Source organism: Entelurus aequoreus, linkage group LG09 (genome assembly GCF_033978785.1).
Source record: "Entelurus aequoreus isolate RoL-2023_Sb linkage group LG09, RoL_Eaeq_v1.1, whole genome shotgun sequence".
In the NCBI taxonomy this organism is placed as follows: domain Eukaryota; kingdom Metazoa; phylum Chordata; class Actinopteri; order Syngnathiformes; family Syngnathidae; genus Entelurus; species Entelurus aequoreus.
The window spans coordinates 34,795,805-34,814,208 of record NC_084739.1 but is presented as its reverse complement, the minus strand read 5'-3'; the positions used below and the strand labels follow the sequence as shown (position 1 = coordinate 34,814,208).

The window sequence follows — 18,404 nt, the reverse complement described above, 5'->3', positions numbered from 1 at the left end:
GGAACAATAAATAAACATTATACTCGGAATACAAATGATGCATGCGTTACAAAATGGTTGATTGATCTAAATATTTTAGAAAAGGACACATCATAGAATGATATTTGGAAAAATGCCAATAAGCCCTATAGATACATTAAAAAAAATGAGTCAATTAAACATCTTGAATAGATTGTCTTTTACACCCTCACAGTTAAAGTAGAAAGTGTCAGGCAGCTGAGGGAACTCCAATTCATTTACTGTGGGAATATCAGAGAATACGAGTTGTGGTCTGTTGTTAGAATTGCCTTGTTTGTCCATTCTAGGCCACCGTAGGTCACGCGAGGTGCCTGTGTCACGACAGTTGCTAAAGTTAGCCAAGTTAGCTGATGTGTGTTAACTGCAGAATGAAATAAAGGATTTGTGTGTGAAACAATCTCAGTGTCCTCAATAACATGACCTGGTGTCACAGTTAAAAGGGAACTGCACTTTTTTGGGGGGGGGATTTTCTCTTATCATTTACAACCCTAATGTAAAACAAGAACACATTTTTCTTTTTTTTATGCATTCTAACAAGTAAACAATTGCGATCAAAATTCCGCTTACAATGGAGCCTATTGGAGTCGCTCTATTCTGCCAACAAAGCCGTTAAATACAGCCAAACACCTCCATTAAGGTTTTACATACATGATGTAAGTATATATGTAATGTAGTAACAGGCACATTCATAAAAAACATGTCATATTTAAGTATCTTGATCATTTTAAGCACATGCGGTACATTCATTTAAAAATGCATCACATTTGCTTTTTTTTTCAACTTCATAACTGATTACTTACTGCAGATTTTATGAGAGCCAACAAACATGATAAAACATCCCTCACTGTGCAATGTCTGCTGTCATTAGGATGCAGACTGATATAATGTTGCTATAGTCCTGTTTAGACAAATAATGACTCATAATCCCCGCAAAGAAAAAAGGGGGATGTAACCAAGCGTTTTTTCCTGTCTTTCTCGCCATTTCTGGGTCTTAATCGGATGTCAAAGTTAACTTACTCGTCAGTTTATGTTTTCATCCTTCTGCTATCCAGGTGAAGGACATTATTTATGATCTAGAATAAACTTCCGCGAGCTCTGAGGTGCAAAACCAGCTCACCAGTGGATAATGTAAATACAGCAGCACAAGTCGTATAGCTCACACTGATCATGGTGCCGCTAAAAATAGTTTGTCTGCGTTAGCACTTTAAACAATATGGCTAATACTTGGTTAATATTCAAGTAACAAAATGTAAATGGAGTATTGTTGGCGCATTTTAGAGAGAAAAGTGCAGTTCTCCTTTAAAGACTCCATGCCTACGGTGACGAAATAATGGCAAAGTTGGGGCCCCCAGAGCTGGTTGATTTTGCTCTGCAGCAGTGTCCGCTATGGAGGGAGCACTTTTCTCGCTTTTTGACCTTAAAAGACCTCTTGTATCCAGTTTACAGAGCCGCAGAAAAAAAAAACACAGACAGACATAGCAATTTATTTGTTTTCATATTGTCACAAACTCGCATGGCTGCGGTAGTTGTGACCCCAAGAGGCAGGAGACAGGACGACAACGTGCAGGTAAGACAAGTATTTAATTTCTGTAACAGAGGTTCACATGCATGCTAACAGAATCAGAAATACTTTAATAATCCCCGAAGGGAAATTAAGATGTTCATCACAATCCCATTCAAGAGCAGACAAACATTACAGGGAGACAGAACAGGATCGCTGACGGGTCTGCCAACTTATGGCGCACCTTACAAAAAAGGTGAGAAACAGGTAAACGCTGGGGAGGGAGGAGGGGGAGAAAAAAAAAATCTGTCTAAGCCTGGGCCCCTAGAGAGGGGGTCCGGACTGAGGCCAAGGGAAAAAAAACTCATAGCCATAGCCCACAAACATGTGTGTAAGAGGGAAACGTCAAAGAACACAAAGGAGATTAAAGACATTAAAAGATCAGAGATGATGCAACCAGCCACTTCTACACATAGCCACAAAAGTAAAACAACAACAAAAAAACAATCAATCAATCAATGTTTATTTATATAGCCCTAAATCACAAGTGTCTCAAAGGGCTGTACAAGCCACAACGACATCATCGGTACAGAGCCCACATACGGGCAAGGAAAAACTCACTCCAGTGGGATGTCGGTGAATGACTATGAGAAACCTTGGAGAGGACCGCATATGTGGGTAACCCCCCCCCCTCTAGGGGAGACCGAAAGCAACGGATGTCGAGTGGGTCTGACATAACATTGTGAAAGTCCAGTCCACAGTGGATCCAACACATCAGCGAGAGTCCAGTCCACAGCGGGGCCAACAGGAAACCATCCCGAACGGAGACGGGTCAGCAGCGCAGAGATGTCCCCAACCGATGCACAGGCTAGTGGTCCACCCGGGGTCCCGACTCTGGACAGCCAGCACTTCATCCATGGCCACCGGACCTATGCAACTCCCCCTCGCAAGGGACAGGGGAGAAGAGGAGAGAAGAAAAGAAACGGCAGATCAACTGGTCTAAAAATGGGGGGTCTATTTAAAGGCTAGATTATACAAATGAGTTTTAAGATGGGACTTAAATGCTTCTACTGAGGTAGCATCTCTAACTGTTACCGGGAGGGCATTCCAGAGTACTGGAGCCCGAATAGAAAACGCTCTATAGCCCGCAGACTTTTTTTTGGCTCTGGGAATCACTAATAAGCCGGAGTTCTTTGAACGCAGATTTCTTGTCGGGACATATGGTACAATACAATCGGCGAGATAGGCTGGAGCTAAACCGTGTAGTATTTTATACGTAAGTAGTAAAACCTTAAAGTCGCATCTTAAGTGCACAGGAAGCCAGTGCAGGTGAGCCAGTATAGGCGTAATATGATCAAACTTTCTTGTTTTTGTCAAAAGCCTTGCAGCCGCATTTTGTACCAACTGTAATATTTTAATGCTAGACATAGGGAGACCAGAAAATAATACGTTACAGTAATCGAGACGAGACGTAACGAACGCATGAATAATGATCTCAGCGTCGCTAGTGGACAAGATGGAACACATTTTAGCGATATTACGGAGATGAAAGAAGGCCGTTTTAGTAACACTCTTAATGTGTGACTCAAACGAGAGAGTTGGGTCGAAGATAATACCCAGATTCTTTACCGAGTCGCCTTGTGTAATTGTTTGGTTGTCAAATGTTAAGGTGGTATTATTAAATAGATGTTGGTGTCTAGCAGGACCGATAATCAGCATTTCCGTTTTCTTAGCGTTGAGTTGCAAAAAGTTAGCGGACATCCATTGTTTAATTTCATTAAGACACGCCTCTAGCTGACTACAATCCGGCGTGTTGGTCAGCTTTAGGGGCATGTAGAGTTGAGTGTCATCAGCATAACAGTGAAAGCTAACACCGTACTTGCGTATGATGTCACCCAGCGGCAGCATGTAAATACTAAAGAGTGCAGGGCCAAGAACCGAACCCTGGGGAACTCCGCACGTTACCTTGACATAGTCCGAGGTCACATTGTTATGGGAGACGCACTGCATCCTGTCAGTAAGATAAGAGTTAAACCAAGACAAGGCTAAGTCTGACATACCAATACGTGTTTTGATACGCTCTAATAAAATATTATGATCGACGTATCGAAAGCGGCGCTAAGATCAAGAAGCAGCAACATAGATGACGCATCAGAATCCATCGTTAGCAATAGATCATTAGTCATTTTTGCGAGGGCTGTCTCCGTAGAGTGATTTGCCCTGAAACCGGATTGAAAAGGTTCACAGAGATTGTTAGTCACTAAGTGTTCATTTAGCTGCTGTGCAACAATTTTTTCGAGAATTTTGGAAATAAACGGAAGGTGGGAGACCGGTCGGTAGTTTACCATGAGGTCAGGATCGAGGTTAGGTCTTTTGAGCAGAGGATGAATAACCGCTTTTTTGAATGCTAGGGGAACAGTGCCGGAGGAAAGTGATAAGTTTATAATATTTAACACTGATGGACCTAATAATACAAACAGTTCCTTGATAAGTTTCCCAGGAAGTGGGTCAAGTAAACATGTTGTTTGTTTTATCCCACTTACACCCTGTAATAATTCCTCTAATGTTATTTCATCAAAAATAGAGAGACTATTTTGGAGGGCAGTGTCCGTCGTATATACAGTCGTATTTGTGTTAATAGAACCCAGTTGTAGCTGGGATGCGTTGTCTTTAATCTCCTTTCTAATGAGTTCAATTTTCTTATTAAATAAATTCATAAAATCATCTGCCGAGTGGGTGGAGCTACTGGGAGGAGTCCCTTGTTGGGTTAGCGATGCTACTGTACTAAACAGAAATTTAGGATCGTTTTTGTTGAGGCGGATGAGATTTGAGTAGTATTTAGCTTTAGCTAAGGTAAGCATGCGTTTATAAGTTATTAAACTATTACTCCATGCTTGATGGAAAACCTCAAGTTTAGTCACGCGCCATTTGCGTTCCAGTTTTCTACATGATAATTTATGAGCTCTAATTTCTTCTGTAAACCATGGGGTGCGCCTTTTAGGGGCCCTTTTTTGCTTTAGCGGTGCTATACTATCAATAATTTCGCGCAAGGCATCGTCAAAGTTGTTAGTGACGTTATCAATAGAGCCGACATAATTTGGGAATGGTGCCATTACCGAAGGCAGTAGGTCAGCAAGAGTCATCGTTGTGGCAGCATTAATGTTGCGGCCGCTATAGCAGTTATTATTATTATTAGCTTGTTGACAATGAGTCAAAACTTCAAATTTTATAAGGTAATGATCAGACATTACTTTAGTATATGGAAGTATCATAACTTTGGAGGTGGTGACACCCCTGACAAGCACTAGATCTATTGTATTACCATTGCGATGCGTGGGTTCATGTATTATTTGTGTAAGACCACAGCTATCAATTATGGTTTGGAGCGCCACGCACTGAGGGTCCGATGGGGTATTCATATGGATATTAAAGTCCCCCATTATGATTATATTGTCGGCGTGCATCACTAGATCAGCAACGAACTCTGAGAATTCACCGATAAAGTCCGAATAGGGCCCAGGGGGGCGGTAGATAACAGCCAGGTCGAGAGGTAGCGGTGTGACAGACCTCATAGTAAGCACCTCAAACGATTTATATTTATTATTTAGGTTAGGGGTAAGGTTGACATTTTCATTGTATATTAGTGCGACACTCCCTCCCCTTTTAAGAGGACGGGCAACATGCGCATTCGTATAGTTAGGAGGAGATGCCTCATTGAGCGCAAAAAATTTGTCTGGTTTGAGCCAGGTTTCGCTAAGACCAATGACGTTAAGATTGTTGTCTCTAATGACCTCATTAACTAATAACGCCTTGGGAGACAATGATCTTATGTTTAAAAAGCCCATATTATAGGTATTGGGCTGTTTTGACGAGTTTTTGTTAAGATTATCCGTAGTGGCAATATTAACAATGTTGCGTTTATTATGCGTAGTGCACTTTAAATAGTTTCGACCATATCTAGGAATTGATATGACGGGAATGTTCCGATTGTTTGCTTGGTGCTGCAATAGACTGGACATATCATAATTTGCCACCTCAGTAGAATGCATGTCCACCTCTGACACAGACACTACAGAAAAAACATTATGTGAATTGTGTATTATTCTAAGAGAATTGCTATGCGTACATGGATTATCCAGCCTGGCGCTGGCTAGTTCTAGCTTAACTGACTCCTCACCCGGACTAACAGACATTGTAATTGCCTGTGACCGGGCTTGCTCTAGTGTAGTCAGTCAAGTGAGACTTAAATAGTAGTCTATGTTTCTAGACAGGATGATGGCGCCTTCCTGGTTAGGGTGAAGGCCGTCTCTCATCAGCAAGCCTGGTTTGCCCCAGAAAGAGGGCCAGTTATCAATAAACGTTAGTCCCTGTTGCCTACAGAAGAGAGGCAGCCACTTGTTAAGCGAGACTAATCTGCTATATCTCTCATCATTGCCTCTCGCAGGCAGGGGGCCAGAGACAATTACTTGATGCCTGGACATCTTTCTGGCGAGATCACAAGTCCTGGCTATGTTTCTCTTTGTAATCTCTGACTGTCTCATTCTAGTGTCATTGGAGCCAACGTGTACAACTATATTCGCATAATTAGTGGTGCGATTAGCCTGTCGTACGTGTTTACTAGGCCTGTTGTGAGTTAGCTCCCTAAGATTAGCTTCAATGTCAGGTGCTCTGGCCCCGGGGATACACTTTACTGTGGCTGGTTTGCTAAGCTTTATGTTTCGGGTGATGGAGTCCCCTATGACTAAGGTGTGGTGCCCGGTAGACTGGGGTGTAGGACTAGCTAAAGAGCTAAATCTATTATGCGTCTCAACAGGTACACCGTAGCTTGTAGGCCGCTTAGGACTGCTACAAGCTGGGCTAGTTAGCTCGCTACAGCTAACGCTAGCAGATGTGTCCGCAACATCTAAAGTTACGACATTACTCTGCTCTAACTGGCGGACACGGCCCTCTAGCAGAGCCAACCTCTCCGTGAGTATGGTGCAAGACGCGCAGGAAGCCATTACTCACAGTGTTTTCTGTCACCGAGTGAAGTTCCTGCTGTCCTCAGGGAAGTGGTCGCGGTCTGCGGGAGTAGCTTCCTACTTACCTTCTGACCGGCGCTGCCTTTCTCCGCGCTAGCTTAGCAGCTAGCTAGCTGAGGAAACGGTGGTGGGACAGAGATCGGGTGATTTGCAAGTTAAATAGTACCACTAAATATGTTTGAGAAGTGATAAAGAAAGCTGTAGAACAATTAAAAGCACACAGATAGAGCGATACTTTTTTGCAACAGCGAACAGACGGCGAGCAGTCACGCACGGTGAACCCAAAAAGAAAAGCAAAAGAAAGAAAAACAAAACATATACACTGTGGTGGCCTCTGCGGTGGTCCACGCCATCGTCTGCTGGGGTGGGGGGAGCATGACCAGAGACAGGAGTAGACCCAACAAAGCAACCAAGAGAGCTGACTCCACCCTCAGCCGCCCACTAACTCTCGGCCAGTGTCCAGTCTGCATGGATGAGCGAGGATACGTCCAAGGAGAACGAGGTGTCCGATACCTGCTCATTCAGCCAAGACACTGTGAAGCTTGTCCGTCCCAGCGCTCAGCGCTAGCTCCGCAGCCCTGTCTCTTCATCTGCATCTCCTCCAGTCTCTCCAAACGGACTCTGGTGTGGCAGAGACCCAGTAGCTGGTCTCCATGGCGAAAAGGTTCTGGAGAGGCAGATCCAGAAGTTCCCAAAAAAGCACCGCAGAAGTCAAGAAAGTGCCACCCCTTGTCACACAGTCCCAAAGGGTCCCGAACCAAAAGGCAAACAAAAAAAACACATGAAAACAAGAGGGAAACATCAGGAACACAAAAGGACGACACAAGAGCACAGAGCTCCTGCCACCAGCAGCCACTACAGCGGCACCATCTTGGGAAAAAAACAAAACAGAGGCAGTGGTGAGACTAAAGGGTGAGACAGGCATTTATAACACTGACTGGAAATGACAAACAGGTGTGCTCAAGCCAATCAGGGAACAGGTGAGGCAAAGAGCGCTCAGGGAGACAAACAGGAAATGGAACCAAAATAAGAGCGCTGACCAGGAAACAAATGCAGAAATTAAGGAAGTAAGACAAACAAGTGGGACGTGATGTGATAGATCCTCACACATCGCATTCGTTTTAATGCCATTTATGGCCTTAATTTTCGCAAAATCCATTTAATGACTTTTAATGCTTTCTAATGCCTTGCGGAAACCCTGTAAAATAATTGGAACTGAGAATTGTTGAGAATCAGAATAAAAAACGATGCCTAACTCTACTAATAGCGTTTCTCAAAACCGAGTCCTATTATCATTTGAAATACAATTCTAACACAGCAAGCTTGCACTGATTCTCACATACTGGCCGTACATTTTCATTTTATAATGCAGAGAGGATGGCTAATTATTTTTCTTGGATAAACACATCTTATCACGTTCTCCAGTCATTTCCTGACTGGAGAACGGAGCCAAGCAAAATGGAGTTTTATCATTGTGATTGCCTTGAGGGAGTCTGCCTCCAACTCATTAAGACGTGAGCTACTAAATGTGAGATAAGCCGTGTAAGATAAGAGTGACAGGTGGCTTGAAGTCGCTATTAAATGCCCCGAGGTGTGTGTGCGTGTGTGTGTTGGAGGTAGTGGGGTGTCGGGGGGGCTAAACACTATCTGCGCTTTGTACCTCTATTTTTAATTCCTGCACTGAAACAACATTAGCTGCCGCTGATGTCTGAATAAAGGCGCTGTGGAGGTTGTAATCTTGAAACGAGAGTGATTAATGGAGCATACCGTGTGCCACTAGTGGCACAACTGAAGAGCAGAATTACTTTTACCGCATGTGTTTACTGAGCCAGTAATTGCAGCTATGTATACGTCATTTGTTCGTTTGTTCATACAGTTTTTGATTCGGCAACCTGGATATTTTATTCTGAATGTGTATTCTCTTACTTATTATACCCAATGATGTTATATATTCACACATTGACCACATCACAATCAATTATTTATAACAAAATGTATCATGTTAATGGTCAAACGTATGTGTATAGTGTATGCAATAATAGGTGTTTTAATTTAATCTGGTTGTGATCTTAATTTGGAAACAATTTCAGTTAATCAAGAAAAAACAATTTTGCTGTGTTCCTAAGCTAAGGCCTATTAATTGATCAGTTTATTAAGCAAATTTGATACAGTAGAAAAACATACATTTTTACTTCAATAATTGTAACGGTACAGTGGAGAAGGAGACGGCACAGAGAAAGGGACGTCCTTAGCTTGAAGCGTATTTATTAATACAAAGGAATGATGTGTGTAACTAATCCAAATATGTGTGGTGAGACAATGTGAAGCGATTATATGTTGAGTGTTACCGAGAGGTGTTGGAGGTGCGTGTTGAGGCAGATGCGGAAGTCCAGAAATGGCAAGGCAGGCTCGGAGGTCCGGGGACAGGCAAGTGGTCAGGGGCTGGAGCGAGGCGTCAAGATCCGGGAAGGCAGCAGGGAGTCCAAAGGGGATCCGGGGAGAGGAGACACACACCTCGAAACCAGGGAATGACGCAGAGCTGCTGGATGACGACACAGGACAAGACACGGTGAGCACAGAGGGGAGACAGAGAGCGAGAAAGCACATAGGCGAGGAGAGCTAGAGACGTGTAGGACTTACTGTACGGAGTAGCAACGTTCTGGCACTGGAACGCAGGACACGCTGCCTTAAAAAGAGAGAGTGGAGTCCTCATCAGCGTCAGGTGTGTTGATTCCCGATGTAGTGCAGCCGCGCGGAGGCGTGGCCGCAGCAAGAGACGAACGCTCGTGCTGAATGTGCGGCGGCAGAAGCTTGAGACGTAACAATAATAATAATAATAAAACATATTTTATTTAGTATTTATAATCCCTTTTCAGACAGATACTAGTACCAAATTGGTAAATTAAAAACAGTGTCAGTGCTTAAACAGTGCCTGAAGCGGTACATAGAAAATAAAAAAAAGGCACACTATTGTAAAAAAAAAACACAAAACACGTTTTAGTCTCATGATTTTTTGTGACGTTCAAGTAAAACTGATTAGTAATTAAAATACTTCTATTATATAAATTACAATAGAACATACAACAATGTATTGTCTTCAAACATGAGAACATGTCAAAATGACAGACCATGATAACCAAGTAATGCATTCAAAAATGGTAAATGGGTTATACTTGTATAGCGCTTTTCTACCTTCAAGTTACTCAGGGTACTTCGACACTATTTCCACATTCACCCATTCACACACACATTCACACACTGATGGCGGGAGCTGCCATGCAAGGTCCTAACCATGACCCATCAGTGAAGTGTCTTGCTCAAGGACACAACGGACGTGGCTAGGATGGCGGGAGCTGGGGATCGAAGCAGGAACCCTCAAGTTGCTGGCACGGCCGCTTTATCAACCGTGCCAAAAATGTCATAAATATTGCAGTCATACAGAAAATAGAGCAGGTGCAAAAAGTGTATTTTGTAATAGTGACACTTACAATTCCGAGGGTTTGTGAATGTAATCTCACTCACTGTAACTGTCATTGGTGCATAATGACGAAGTGATGCTTTATTGTGGCCATTCATATCATAGCCGCTACTGCCTTTTGGCGCTGACGAGCCGTGGGACCGCCACCCTAAACCGGTCAATCTCTCCATCTCGTGACAATGAAGTGTCATCATAACTTTGTCAATAGGTAACTGATTTCCACACATTTTTTTAATGCAAACTTCAAACATGCAGTTATGATACAGTGCAAATGAATTGTTGTATTTTAACCTTCTTAGTGGAATTAACAATAATACAATATTCAAGTTTCACTGTAGTTTGCAAACTCTTTAAACAATATTATTTACACTATTCCATTTTTCTATTTATAATATATACCTATTAACCTATGCTTTTTAGAACCTAATCTATTCATACTTTTCTTCATAAATTATGCTGGTATTGGGTTAAATCTGGTAGTATGGATACACATTTTTGTGCCATCTCATATGTGCTGGTAGGACAACTGTGTTTGATATTATATATATATATACATATATTAACCAAACTTTTGGCCTGTACTATATATATATATATATATATATATATATATATATATATATATATATATATATATATATATATATATATATATATATACACTACCGTTCAAAAGTTTGGGGTCACATTGAAATGTCCTTATTTTTGAAGGAAAAGCACTGTACTTTTCAATGAAGATAACTTTACTAGTCTTAACTTTAAAGAAATACACTCTATACATTGCTAATGTGGTAAATGACTATTCTAGCTGCAAATGTCTGGTTTTTGGTGCAATATCTACATAGGTGTATAGAGGCCCATTTCCAGCAACTATCACTCCAGTGTTCTAGTGGTACAATGTGTTTGCTCATTGGCTCAGAAGGCTAATTGATGATTAGAAAACCCTTGTGCAATCATGTTCACACATCTGAAAACAGTTTAGCTCGTTACAGAAGCTACAAAACTGACCTTCCTTTGAGCAGATTGAGTTTCTGGAGCATCACATTTGTGGCGTCAATTAAACGCTCTAAATGGCCAGAAAAAGAGAATTTTCATCTGAAACTCGACAGTCTATGCTTGTTCTTAGAAATGAAGGCTATTCCACAAAATTGTTTGGGTGACCCCAAACTTTTGAACGGTAGTGTATACATATATATATATATATATATATATATATATATATATATATATATATATATATATATATATATATATATATATTACAGGCCAAAAGTTTGGACACACCTTCTCATTCAATGTGTTTTCATGACTATTTACATTGTAGATTGTCACTGAAGGCATCAAAACTATGAATGAACACATGTGGAGTTATGTACTTAACAAAAAAGGTAAAATAACTGAAACATGTTTTATATTCTAGTTTCTTCAAAATAGACACCCTTTCCTCTGATTACTGCTTTACACACTCTTGGTATTCTCTGGATGAGCTTCAAGCACACCTGTGGAGTGGAAACCATTTCAGGTGACATGTTTTCCGTTATTCCACCTTTTTTTGTTAAGTACATAACTAAATAGTCATGAAAATAAAGAAAACACATTGAATGAGAAGGTGTGTCCAAACTTTTGGCCAGTACTATATATATATAACCTTTTAATGATAAAACATATTTATGGCCATGGATGAAGTGCTGGCTGTCCAGAGTCGGGACCCCGGGTGGACCACTAGCCTGTGCATCGGTTGGGGACATCTCTGCGCTGCTGACCCGTCTCCGCTCGGGATGGTTTCCTGTTGGCCCCGCTGTGGACTGGACTCCCGCTGATGTGTTGGATACACTGTGGACTGGACTTTCACAATGTTATGTCAGACCCACTCGACATCCATTGCTTTCGGTCTCCCCTAGAGGGGGGGGGTTACCCACATATGCGGTCCTCTCCAAGGTTTCTCATAGTCATTCACCGACGTCCCACTGGGGTGAGTTTTTCCTTGCCCGTATGTGGGCTCTGTACCGAGGATGTCGTTGTGGCTTGTACAGCCCTTTGAGACACTTGTGATTTAGGGCTATATAAATAAACATTGATTGATTGATTGGTTGATTGATTATATAGCGCTTTATTTACATAGTGCTAAAAGACATTTTACAAAACTATTTAAGTATACTTTGATATACAAAAAATACATCGACTACAAAATGGAATGAAACCTTCCCAGTGCCTTGTGATAGAATCACTGGGCTGCCGTTGTTTTTCAGAGCTAGGGAACTTTGCCGCTAATATGATTATTTTGTAACATGTCACCTTTTGTTTACTGGGATGGCCACTCGTCCATTATTTAATTACTAACTTTGTCAATCATACCAAGTATTTGCCACCACTGTCGCTAAAGTTTTGACTGTGCTGTTGATAATTGAATCAGACTCTGAATCAAATCATCAAATAATCAATTGTGCAATGAGATCCATAGAAACTAATATGTTGAGTCAGACCTTCTTGCTTTTTTCTCAAACAATGTATGAGAACAATTTAAGCTTCGCAGGTCAGAGAGAAGTTGAGTCTAAACAATACAGCTATACTTTACACTCGTATATGTTTCATCCAGAGATCTAAATGTGTGTAGAAGCAATAGAAAAGTATATTTTCCATTGTACTCCATGTTCACATAAAAGGCAGCATCATTTTTTTCGAGCTCGAGAATTACTTCCATCCATCCATTTCCTACCGCTTGTCCCTCTTGGGGTCGAGGGGTGCTGAGCTTATCCTAACTGCACTCGGGCAGAACACCCCGGACAAGTCGCCACCTCATCGCAGACTTCTGGAGCCAATAAAACAAAAATGTCAATACCACAGTTGAACTCATTCCATTATTATTTTCACAGGTGACAGACCTGCTTGCCTGATGTCTGTGCTGTTGCATTCATGCTCTTATAATTATTCTACGATGTGGCTTTAGTGTGTATTTCATCGACTATTTCATTCGGAAATTGTGAGAGAGAGCAAGCTACTGACGTAAAACCTAAGCAGAGATGACAGAGAACAAGGTCAACTGTGACACAATATGTGGCCGAGGAAGAGCCTGCTAATTTTTCTCCAGTCCGCAGGGTGTTGTAGTAAAAGTGATCACTGGTGAAGCCTCAGCTTTGTTTATCCTTGCCCAAGAGCCAAACAGCCAATGTTTATTAACCACCACCCTGTAAGCACGATGACAAAAGTCACCAGCTAATTACAATATATGAATGAATGAATGAATGAATGAATGAATGAATGAAATAAGTTTATTTCGGTCATATGATCAACCATTAACCATTTTGTGTGACAGTACAGTACAAATTATACACATACAACAATCATACACATCCACACACAAAAAGAAAAGAAAAGAAAAAAGCATGACCGAAAAAGGAATAGGCTGAAGCCAAGGCTTATATTTGCCTATCCTATACCTTCACTGAAAATAAGATTACCTGGAACATCAACATTAAAAAGAAAAAAAAAATCAATGGGATGAAAGTAATCGTTGCTATATTTTATAATTTTCAATTATTTCACCTTTCAATGTTTTCTTAAACCTTAACAAAGAAGTACATGTCTTCAACTCATCACTGAGCTTGTTCCACCATTTAACTCCTAAAACTGAAATACATTTGTATTTTGTATTTGTTCTTGCTTTACATATTTCGAAAACCAATATCCCCCGTAAATTATAGTTTACTCCTCTTAATTGAAATAACCTAAGAATACAAGCTGGAAGGCTGTTGTTCTTTACTCGAAACATAATTTCCATTGTTTTTAAAAACACAATATCTGAAAATTTTAACACATTAGAACTTATAAATAATGGATTGGTATGTTCATAGTAGCACGCTTTGTGTATTATTCTAATGACCCTTTTTTGAAGTTTAATTATTGGGTCTACGTTTGTTTTATAAACATTTCCCCAAACTTCAACACAATATGTTAAATATGGAAAAATAAAAGAATAATATAACATATGCAAACATTTCTTATTCAGCATGTGTTTTACTTTATAAAGAATAGCAATGGATTTGGATATTTTTCCCTTTATATATTCAATATGCGGTTTCCAACATAATTTATGATCAATTATTATTCCCAAGAATTAAGTTTCATATACTCTATCAATTTCCACTTGATTTAATTTTAATTTTGCTTCACAGTTTGTCCTTGCACCACTAAACACCATAAACTTAGTTTTCTTATCATTTAATGATAACTTATTAATATCAAACCATTTTTTTAGCTGAATCAACTCAACCTCTATTATCCTCAACACTTCCTTCAAGTCTTCTCCTGAACAATATACATTTGTATCATCTGCAAACATAATACATTTCAATTTATTAGACACTGAACAAATATCATTTAAATATAGTATAAATAACTTAGGTCCCAATACCGAGCCTTGTGGCACCCCACAAGTTACTCTTCTTGGCTGTGATTTAGTCTTATTAATTTCCACATATTGAGATCTATTGCTTAAATAACTACTTAACCACTGTTGTGAAACACCTCTTATGCCATAGTTTTCCAATTTTTGCAGAAGTAAGGAATGATCGATTGTGTCAAAAGCTTTACATAAGTCAATAAATACTCCAACGGTGTGTTGTTTCTTTTCTATTGCTGTAGCTACGTTTTCTACAAAGTCCATCACTGCTAGGGATGTAGATCGATTACTCCTGAACCCATACTGCTGATCATTCAGTAGCTCATGTTTGTCAATGAACTGATCAAGTCTATTTACAAATAATTTCTCAGGAATTTTTGCAAATTGAGGTAGTAGAGACACAGGTCTATAATTTGAGACCATGTGTTTATCACCATTTTTATAAATTGGAATAACTTTAGCAATTTTCATTTTGTCAGGAAAAGTTCCAGTTGATAAAGATTTATTACATATATAAGTAAACGGCTTTAGGACACAATCCACCACTTCTTTAACGAGTGACATATCCACGTTGTTACCATCGACAGATTTTTTGTTTTTAAACTTTCTGACCACTTCTAACACATCACTTTCACAAACTCCGCCAAGAAACATTGAATTTTTGATGTCAGATACACGCTTTAACTTTTTCTCATCATTCATATTAAAATTTATATTTTTTGCCAAATTTGGGCCAACATTCACAAAAAACGTATTGAATTCTTCAGCTATTTCTTCTATATTTTCAATAATTGAGTTGTCATCTTTTACCAGATAAGCTGTAAAATCCTTTTTGCTAGATTTTTTAATCATTGTATTAAGCACATTCCAGGTTTCAATGATATTATTTTTATGTTTATGCAGCAATTGTTCATAATAGTTTTTTTTGTTGAAGCCTCATGATACATGTCAATCTGTTTTTATACTTTTTATATTTGTCCTCATTTTCTGTTGTTCGATGCTTAATAAATTCCTTGTAAAGCCTTTTTTTTTTTTTACAGGCTTTTACTAAACCCCCTGTTATCCATGTTTTCTCCCTCTTTTTAGTATTTTGCTTATATTCTCTCAATGGACAATGATGGTCATAAAGTGTCAGAAATATATCCAGGAATGTATCGTATGCTTCATTAGTGTCCTCCACAAAAACATTTTGCCAATCCTGATTTAAAAGATCAGCCTTGAATGCCTTAACTGCTTCTGGTGATTTTATTCTAACAAAGTTATTTATTTGTCTTTTTGTTTGTAAGTTTGTCTCCTTGTTCATTTGCATCACTGTAAAGACAGGCAAGTGATCACTTACATCAGTCACTAAGAGTCCACTTTGTCTATTCCCATCAAATACATTTATAAAAATATTGTCAATCAGTGTTAAGCTGTCCTTTGTTATTCTGCTAGGTTTTACAATTAGTGGAAAGAAACTCAAGCTGAACATAAGATTAACAAAATCAGTGGTTTTCATGTGATCATTAAATTTCATCAAATCAATGTTGAAGTCACCACAAATCAAGATCACCTTATCATTATGTCTTTCATATAACTCAAACATTTTCTTATTAAATTGATCAATGCATGATCCTGGAGTTCTATAAATACAACTAATTAATATGTTTTTGGATCTTTCAACACTGATTTCAATAGTTACACATTCCATCAGATTGTCAATAGCAGTTGTCATGTCAGCAATCAGCCTACATTTGAGAGAGGACATCACAAACAATACAACACCTCCTCCCCTTTTGTTCATCCTGTTTTGCCAAAACATTTCATATCCCTCTAATCCATCCAGTAATTCCTTACTATCACTCAACCAAGTTTCTGAAATTGCTATTATGGTAAACCTTTGCTGTATTTGTTTAAGATACTCTTTAATTTTGGAAAAGTTACTGTAAAGACTCCTGCTGTTGAAATGAATCACAGAAAAGCCTTCCATTTTAACATTTGAATTAAACTGTTCATCAGTATAATACTCACAGTCCACATTAGAGTCCTGATAGAAGTGAATATCTGGGTCAATGTTATGTTCTAACTCATAGCATTTATGATCATGATAGTCAAAAGACTTGAATTTTGTGCAGCTCATTTGTTCTTCCATCATGTTGCTTGTCCACACTGTTTCTCTGCACACAGTACACAATAAACAAGGAACATTTCCCCACTATTCCACTTGTTTATCATCATCATCTTTTTCATTGATATTGTTCAAGTTCCTTCAAGTCTCTGACCACTAATACCCTTGCTTGTTCTGGTGAACCATTCCATCTAATCATTACTTTACAGTTCCTTGTCCATGTGTCCTGGATTCGCTTTCCCTTTTTCAAGATCCTGGCTTGTCTTGCAATTTCTGCGTTTCTCTTTGTGAGATGCTCATTTACATATACTCCTGTGCCTTTCAAATTTTTTCCCAGTTTAAGCATTTCAATTTTATGTTTTCTACTCACAAAACGGATGATGATGTTGGATCTGTTGTTTTGTTTCAGTGGAATGGTGTGGCATGCAGCTATACTAGAACTGCATACAGGAATTCCTTTGTTATTGAAGAATTTGATGACTTGCTGCTCAAGTGTGTGCAGTTCACCTCTTGGTGCACCTTCTCCCTCCTTGTCACCTGCTGTGATCCTTGCATAGGAGCGGTGGCTTGTCTCAAGCCCAGAAATCAAATATACACTACATACAGGACATTTTATATCAAATACTGTAAAATGTGTTATCTGTGTTGCAGATTTACTGAATTTCTAGAGCCCTTTGAAAGAGTCATACAACCTGAGGAGCTTTGGCTCTACAAGAACCCGCTGGTTGAGTCCGATCACATTCCTAAGAGAGTCATGTTCGTAAGTACTTTCTGTTTGATTATCCATTTCCTCTCTAATCACCGCCATATGACTGGTCATTATTTCTATCTATCTCAACTACTTTCTCGGTTTAATTCCTACTCATTTGTGAAGCGGGCAAATCCTCCTTTTGGAAAGATTAATACTGTGAATTATATTGTTTTTGTGATTTGAATGAGTCTTGGCTTAAGTTGATGAATAATTAATGAATGTTAAAAATAGTGCTGATTAGCCTTTCATTATGAATAAGAAGATACAGAAGTACCATTCGCACTCAGGCCTAAGCTAATAACACTTCCATTTTGCAGATTCAAGTGACAGCCACTGACATTCATTACGTTCTTTTTGGAAGAACTGCACTGCTTCAAAAACAATGTTAGTCAATAAACCATTATTGCTGTGTATTATGACAAAAATCAAGCGTTTTTGAATATGTCTTTAAACGTTGATTTGCAGTGCTGAATTAAATTAATGATGATTAATTAATAATTGTATGTATTTTATACAATAAAATGTAAATTGTAATGTATTTTCACTTATATTAGTCAACTGGAAAAAAAACAATAGCCAATCTTACAAGTCTGTTAGTTTTACTTGTTTGGTAATGACGCATGTTCCTTCTATTGAGATGACTGTGGACTATTGTATTGATTAGATTAAAATCAGATGAGATTAGACATTATTGATCCCATGGACATGTGGCCTTAGGGAAATTAAAGTTCCAATAACAGCAATGCGGTGTGCAGTATGAAAGACAATAGTGACATTAACAGCAAGTATGCAAGTATACAAGAAACAGCTATGGAATACAATTCAAATTGATGTTAATAAATGTTTGCGTGTACACCCAATCTGCTGGGTCAAAAGTATATATACAGTGACAAACATTATCAATGTTGGTGATGTAGAAAAGTTACAATCAAATCAAATTAGCTTCATGGCATGGCCTCTTAACTTCATGTGAGTAAATATGATTGACGACACCTGTTGACTTCTCTCAGCCCATTTACAGTAAATAGGGCTCATGTGATGCAGTCCTTAGACTCGGTTACAAACGCGACAATGGGGAAGTCACAGGAACTCAGCACAGATCTGAAAAAACTAATCATTGACTTGAACA

At 39.2% G+C, this 18,404-nt stretch overlaps 1 protein-coding gene across 1 annotated transcript in view; it reads left to right on the top strand.

Annotated features, from left to right (window-relative positions):
* LOC133657377 (phospholipid phosphatase 4-like) overlaps nucleotides 1–18,404 on the top strand; it is a 190,838-nt gene that overhangs the window by 66,410 nt on the left and 106,024 nt on the right. The window contains exon 2 of the mRNA XM_062058643.1: nucleotides 17,176–17,284. Within this exon, the coding sequence (XP_061914627.1) occupies nucleotides 17,176–17,284 (109 nt within the window). The remainder of the gene's footprint in view (nucleotides 1–17,175; nucleotides 17,285–18,404) is intronic.